The sequence below is a fragment of the Podarcis tiliguerta genome (assembly GCF_965153285.1).
Source record: "Podarcis tiliguerta genome assembly, chromosome: 2".
Classification (NCBI taxonomy): domain Eukaryota; kingdom Metazoa; phylum Chordata; class Lepidosauria; order Squamata; family Lacertidae; genus Podarcis; species Podarcis tiliguerta.
In genome coordinates this window covers 115,634,805-115,642,448 of record NC_139535.1, presented here as the reverse complement: position 1 = coordinate 115,642,448, position 7,644 = coordinate 115,634,805, and the positions used below count along the sequence as shown (strand labels likewise).

Below are 7,644 nucleotides of genomic sequence, written 5' to 3'. Positions count from 1 at the left end.
TTTAAGACCTGCAACTTCTCCATATTTCCTTATTTCCTCCAATAACTTAGATACTGTACACTTGTCAATGGTTCTTCTACAGAAATCACCACATCACCTGCAAAGGCTTTTATCTTATAATTCTGTTGGACCTTCCACATTCCCTTTATGTCCAAATTATTTCTTACCCTCCTCACCACCACCTCTGGGGCTGATATAGATTGAAGCAGTGATGGGGGTACCCTTGCATTGTCCCCTTCTATATCTTACACCCTCCCCCCCCCCCCGTAATGGCATTATTTACAATCAGGTTTGCAGTTTGATCTGTATAAATTGCCTTAATTCCTTTTATGAATATGACTCCTCATTCCATTTTTTCCTAATAACTTAATCATAAATGACCTAAATCAAAAAGAAATTCAATATCGACTGATCTAAGGTTCTGCACTTTGGCAGGAAGTGTTAGAATCAGACCTAGCTGTCTAGAGCTTCCAGCTAAAGAGCAGTCTAGCACAGAAGGCACCTGCTAGAGGACAGGCCACAGGAGTGAGCTCTTTCTGGTGGGCTTCCTGGAGACATCTGCTGGGCCTTGGCTGTGGGTGGAAGATCCTTTTCCAGCTATGTCATATCCAGCCCAAAGGAAAGAGAAGCATTGCCAGCTGTTAAAGGGCTGCTCTGCCTCGTCTTCTTAGGGCAGCCCTGGCCTTCCTGGAGAGGGAGGAGATCCCTAGGAGGGTCCTCCAAGCATCAAGGTGTCCTAGAAGAGGAGCAAAACATGAGGAAGGGGGTGGAGTCTTCCTTGGAGCCAGAGAGACCCCCAGGAAGGGGGAGAAGGCTGATGGCGTTGGGCAGCGAGAGAGATGGGAAATGGAGCCAGGCAGAGGTGTAGTGGTTGGAGGGCTGGACTAGGAGGACCTGGGAGAGGAGGGTTCGAATCTCCACTCAGCCATGAAGCTCCCTGGTGGACCTTGGGCCAGCCTAGCCTGCTTTGCAGGGCTGCTGTGAAAATAATCTTTCAAATAATCTCTTCAAAATCTTTCAGTTTCACCTGATGTTCTACCTCGGTTAACAGCTCTCTATATGTCACCCTATTACTTCTCATATTTAATTTTTTCAATGATATCACTTCAGGTTACAGACTCTGCTAACCCAGAAATAGTGCTTCGGGTTAAGAACTTTGCTTCAGGACGAGAACAGAAATTGTGCAGTGGCAGCAGGAGGCCCCATTAGCTAAAGTGGTACCTCAGGTTAAGAACAGTTTCAGGTTAAGTACAGACCTCCAGAACGAATTAAGTTCTTAATCCTAGGTACCACAGTACAGAGAAAAAAGTAGCCTGGGGCAGTAGGGAGAACGTGTGTGTGTTTTACTAAAAAAACAACACACCCCTAATAATCCAGTAGGATATAGCTGAAAATGCGAGCACATGAATACAATATTCCGTCCAAGTTGGTGTGTTGGTTTCCCAACTCGCAGTCCTTGGGTGATAAATTAGCAGTGCAAGGAAAGTACAAACATCAGAAGTGGAACAGTTACTTTTTGTACTGAGAACACAATTCCCAGTGTCATTTTAGATTTATGGTACCCTGCGACTCTTGTTTTCACCGCAAGAACAGCCACATCCGTGGAATTTGTTTTCTTGAAGCCGAAGGACCATAGCTCAGTGGCAGAACATCTGGCCTGCCTGCAGATGGGCCCAGATCCAGTTCCTGGGGTCTCCAGAATAAAGCTGGGAAACCTGCCAGTGAAAAGTAGGCAATACAGAGCTAGATGGATTTATAGTCTGACTCAGTGTAAGGCATCATCCTATGTTTGTATGTCAAGGACAGCTGTTGTTGCCTGCATGTTCTTTGTGGGCTTTCACAGTTTCTTATAGCCCTTGAAAAAAAAAATCAATACCAAATGCTTCTGAATGAAACTTCAGCTGCTGCTTTTCCACCTGTGGCAATATGCATGGATGAAAGATGTCACAGCACTGAAAAGGGTGAATTCTTACTCACATAATGCTGAGCATGATTTCTGGCAAGGCTTATACTTCAAGAGCTGAAAAATAGATGGGGGAATTCTGCAATTGCATAGTTTTGTGTGCAATCACAATTTTAATCATAACAACCCCTCATTTGTTTTGTAAAGATTTCTGGAGGCTGATTGTTAATTAAAACAATACAAAAAAGTTTTAAAGTACAGTGGTGCCTCGCAAGACGAAAAGAATCCGTTCCGTGAGTCTTTTCGTCTTGCGGTTTTTTCGTCTTGCGAAGCAAGCCCATTGGCGGATTAGCGCTATTAGCGCTATTGACAGTTTAAGGGCTAAAAACGGCTTTTTAAGGCTTAAGGGATTAGCGGTTTTGCTGCTAAAATGCTTTTAGCAGCTTAGCGCTTCAGAAAAAGGGGTTTTGGAGCGGAAAAAACATCAAAAATTTTCGTCAATTTTCGTCTTGCGAATCAAGCCCATAGGGAAATTCGTCTTGCGAAGCGCCTCTGCAAATGGAAAACCCTTTCGTCTTGCGGGTTTTCCATCTTGCAAGGCATTCGTCTTGCGGGGCACCACTGTACAACTTAATAAATGAATGGGAAACATACTGACAGCACCAAGAAGGGGGAAATTGTAGTTTAAAACTACTATAAAAGCTGTAATGACAGAGCCTAGGACATGCAGATCAGAAGGTCCCTTTACCTTTACCTTAGAAAGACAAAAGAATAACAGAGCTCACCACACCTGCAGACCGTGATGCTGTTCCACTTCTACCAAAAAAAGAAGTCAGATTTGCTGCAGCCTGAGAAAAGAAACAGCCATGGGGAATGGAGGACAACTCTGATGGATGCTGCTGCTATGTAAAGGTAAAGGGACCCCTGACTATTAGGTCCAGTCGTGACCGACTCTGGGGTTGCAGTGCTCATCTTGCTTTATTGGCTGAGGGAGCCGGCGTACAGCTTCTGGGTCATGTGGCCAGCATGACTAAGCTGCTTCTGGCGAACCAGAGCAGCACACGGAAACGCCGTTTACCTTCCTGCCTGAGCGGTACCTATTTATCTACTTGCACTTTGACGTGCTTTCGAACTGCTAGGTTGGCAGGAGCTGGGACCGAGCAACAGGAGCTCACCCTGTTGTGGGGATTCGAACTGATGACCTTCTGATCGGGAAGTCCTAGGCTCTGTGGTTTAACCCACAGCAATGAGGAGATTTCACCCCTCCCATATCCAATAATCTCCTGAGGAGTCTGCTGATTCTGCAGAGGAGGTGTGTTCTGCTCTCTACTTATTCTGCTCCAGCACCACATCAAAGAGTCAGTGAGTCAGTCAGTAAGTCAGTGTGTCAGAGAGAGAGAGAGACACTGAGTGTTAGAGATTGTGTGTTTAGATAAGGTTGCTGCTAAGAGCAGCTGCAGACACTCAGTGCGGTTTAGCATTCATTTATGCATAGGCTCATTTAGCTCTGTATATAGTTGTATAATAGTTGTAGATAGAATAAAGAAGATATTCTACAGAGCTGCTCTCCGAGTTGTTTATATACTCTGCTAGACTCTGCTGTACGACAACTGTCTTGTTGGAGTGAATCCGGTGTTCACAACTCTAAGCTGTGAGTCCACAGCACTTTGACCTGTTCCTGTGCTGAAGGTGGTCTCTGGAAGTGCTACTCAGCTCGCCTAGCCCAGTCGGGGCTGAAGTGGATGAGTCCAGTTAGTGGCACTGGCTCAGGGGCGATGCTGACAAGCACCACCTGCGTCCCAGTGGTCACAGCTGCTGCTGCTGTGTATATACCCTATAAAAAGGAAAGAGAAATCCAAACTTTGCCCCAGGCTGGGTGTGTGTGTGTTGGTTGGAGCTATCCTTCCACCCAGCCCTGCTGGCCTCTGCTTGTGGAGGGATGCTAACGTCCCTCACATCAGCATTTCCGCACAAACGTGCAGGTAGAGGTGCTGCTGGCAAAAAGCCCTGATGTGGGGCATTCTTTGGGGTCAGTTGCTGCCTCAACTTCAGGCTGCTTGCTCCCCCCTTCTGTGCTGACTTGGCAGGGCTGCACATGAGGTGGTGGCCTTGCCACTCCATTAAATACTGTTGGGCAGAAGCCAGGGTTAGGCCTGAACCCCAAGTGAGGCAATTCCACACTAACCGGCTGGTGTGGAAGCCGCCCGGGGACTTCCAGGCTGTTGCTGTTTTGTGGGTAGAATTCAGTCTCATACCAGAAAATTCAGGTAACATGATTAGAGTCGATCTGATAATCTTGTGTCATTAATCTGCTTCTGCCCACCCACCCCGCTCCAAGTAATTTTTGTGTGTGTGGTTAGGAACATGGTAGGAAAATATGCCAGGAAGTATAGGACAAGAGGGACGCAGGTGGCGGTGTGGTCTAAACCACTGAGCCTTGGGCTTGCCAATCAAAAGGTTGGTGGTTCAAATACCCACGATGGGGTGAGCTCCCGTTGCTCGGTGCCAGCTCCTGTCAACCTAGCAGTTCAAAAGCACGTCAAAGTGCAAGTAGATAAATAGGTACTGCTCCGGCGGAAAGGTAAACGCTGTTTCCGTGCGCTGCTCTGGTGTCAAGTGTTCTGTTGCGCCAGAAGCGGCTTAGTCATGCTGGCCACATGACCTGGAAAAACTGTCTGCGGAGCAGACAAACGCCGGCTCCCTTGGCCTGTAAAGCGAGATGAGTGCCGTAACCCCAGAGTTGTTCACGACTGGACTTAACTGTCAGGGGTCCCTTTACGGGATAAGAATTGCTTGACAAAGATTCCACAGCACACATTTGAAGCACATGGCGCCCTCCAAAGAATCTAGGGCACTGTGTTAAGGAGGCTGAGAATTGTGACTCCATGTGGGGGCAACTAGTCATGTGTTAAATATGCTTTTAATGTACGGTGTGGCTCTCCATGCAGACAAATCAGAACTGATGCTCAATAAGAAGCCAATGTCCTCTAACCTCTGCACAAACTTTCTTCAAACAAATCAGGGTGATTGCTCAATGGGCAGGACATCTGGACGCAAACCCTTGTGTCTAGGCAACCATTTGAGGAAACGCATGTAAACTGGAAGAGAGTAGGTTCTCTCCTCCTTTCAGACCGTATGCAAGCTCACAACTTTTGTGGCTCTTTTGAAAAATTTATTTATGAAAATGCAAAGATTTTAGGACAACGGAACTTTAAATATAAAGAAAACAAAAAAGGACATGAACAAATTCCTTCTAAGGTGATAAAATAAAACAGTCTTAACATTTAGCCTGTACAGAATTAAAAGAAAGATAACAACAACAGGAAAGTGGGGAAGGCACTGCTGGTTACAGCATAGATGTTGCATACATTAATGTACACAGCCTATAAAATACATGGAGCCAAGCTGCTCAGCCTGCTTTTTGGGAACTACAGAGGTGGGCAATGCACACATGGCTATTATGCACACTTCCTGTAACCCTCTCCTGACTTCCCCCCCATACTTTGTCACAAAAATTCATTTTGGAGCACTGTTAAGTCCTTATGCTGCTTTATTATAATACCTGCAACTCAGAGACTGATTTAGGCTGCAAACCTAATGACACTTAACTGGGAGCAAAAACCACTGAATTCAATAGGGCATACTTCCAAGTAGCCATGGCTAGGATTATGCTGTGTTTCAGTGGGTGTGGCCAAAAGTTTGTATAGCTCTGGCAGAATCTCTGTGTTGCATCGACTTAGCTTTTGCTGCTAATAGAAATCAGCAGAGGCTTTGGTAGCAGGAGGGGGGCAGAAAAAAAGGCTTGGAGGCAGATTAGGCTGTTGGGCTGAGAATTAGGCCCTGCCGCCTTAATACATGACCTGCAAGCGGCATTTAGCTTGGTGGCTCACAAGCAGAGCAGGTTTGTTCTAGTGCCTCTCTTGGGGGCAAAATGCAAACTCTTGAGAATGAAAAGCTGCCCAGATATTTACAGAAAATACCTAGCTTACATTCATTAACTCAGGACCGTTAATCTAAGAGGCATCCTACTCAAAAGCAAATGCATACTGAACTTTCTGCATTTAAAAAATGGGGGCAGAGGACAAAACCAACAAGAACTATACTGGAAAATAGAGGATGATGAGGTAATCAGGGCTGCTTAGCACATTGCCTGTTGCCTCTTTTCCCATAAGCATGCCACAATGTTTTCTGCCAAGTCCTGAACATCTGATTTTTGGTAACCAAATCAAACCAGGCTCCCTCTCCTTCAAAGTACCATCCAGAATTTCCTGTTCTTTATCCTGTTTATCTCAAGGAGAAACAACACCACACCATTTTTCTGTGCTAGTATGTGATTTAAACTCTTCTTTTATCTGCTACCAGTGAAAGACACATCATGTTGAGTAGGCTCCCACCTTATGCGGAATTTCAACACTACTGCTGAATGTTTACATTTTAATCATGTGGGTGGTTTACATCAGGTCCTTTAGCCACATGGGCTCTGTATTCTGCTGCTGGCACCTACAAGACTGTGAGCTCCTAATTCTATTCTCATCACTAGCCCTTGGATAGGGGGGATTATCATTACTTTGGTCTGCTTCTGTAAATGAAAGTGGTTGGATGCTGCAAGAATCTCACAAGGCAGTTCCACTGCAGATGAACACAGCTGTCTGGCTGCATGAAAGGGTCCTCATTACTGCACATCGAATGTCAAAAAAATTTCAGAAATCCATTTGCATATCTAAAAAGAGAAAATATACTGGTAAGGCATAGTTTGAAGGTATTATCTAACATGTTCTGTAACAAATTAATAACAATAGCTATTATTCTGCCCTTCACCCTAAGGCTCCAGGGCAGGTTGAAAAATTAGAACACAATATTAAAAATGGTTTAAAACAACTTACAAAAGGCATGTCCCAATTTATTTATTTTTAAATTTACAGAGCTCTTAGGTGGTGCAGGAAAAAGGCACCAATCAGAAGTTGAAGAACATATCAGTGATCACCCACACCCACCCACCTCCAAAAGTGGAGTATCTGAACATCCACACCAGGGTGTCTTTGCACAACGGTTCCAGAGTTTTGAATATTGCTGGATTTTTTGCAGCAAGCTTTAAAAAAACAGGGATGACGAGGGGCATAAACTGGAAAACTGACACAACGATGGCATTGTTTCTGGGGCTTTTTTGAGGATCAGTATAAATAGTATGGGCAATGCTATAAAAGGCATGTCTGGAGGGACCCTTAAACAAAGCAAACAAAACAGCATTGTTACCCAAAATAGCCCGGTGTCGAGTTCCCTGCTCCGTAGCATGTAATACAATGTTCCCTGCCATCTGGACATCACTATGCTGTGTTTCCCTGACCTCCACTAGAAGCAGCTAGTTACGTAAAACAGAGAAGCCCAGTGTAATGACACCAGCGGAAGTTGTACCACGTTAGGGGGTGGTAATGAGAAAGCCAGGGCAGCTGTTTTGGGTGACAGACCCACATTTCTTACCTGTGGTTCTGCCTTCAGCCTAAGGCTGTGTACACGCCATATGTTTAAAGCACCCTCCCAAAGAATCCTGGGGTCTGTAGTTTGTTAAGGGTGCTGGGAATTGTAGCTCTGTGAGGGGCAATCTACAGGTCCCAGGATTCCTGGTGTGTGTGTGTGTATGCACTTTAAATGTATGGTGTGTACATAGCCTGTGTCACAGAGCAAAATAAGCCAAACTCCAAAATCAAGACATACAAGAATAACCAAAGCAAATTTCAAAGCGA

At 45.2% G+C, this 7,644-nt stretch overlaps 2 protein-coding genes across 7 annotated transcripts in view; one reads left to right on the top strand and one right to left on the bottom strand.

The window, feature by feature from the left end:
* The window catches only part of LOC310671572 (retinol dehydrogenase 16-like), a 160,254-nt gene that overhangs the window by 26,651 nt on the left and 125,959 nt on the right, over positions 1 to 7,644 (top strand). The window lies entirely within an intron of this gene.
* PRIM1 (DNA primase subunit 1) overlaps positions 5,054 to 7,644 on the bottom strand; it is an 85,600-nt gene continuing 83,009 nt past the window's right edge. For all 4 annotated transcript variants that reach the window (XM_083427707.1, XM_083427705.1, XM_083427706.1 and 1 more), the window contains one exon: positions 5,054 to 6,623. In XM_083427707.1, the coding sequence (XP_083283833.1) occupies positions 6,604 to 6,623 (20 nt within the window). In that variant the 3' untranslated portion in view covers positions 5,054 to 6,603. The remainder of the gene's footprint in view (positions 6,624 to 7,644) is intronic.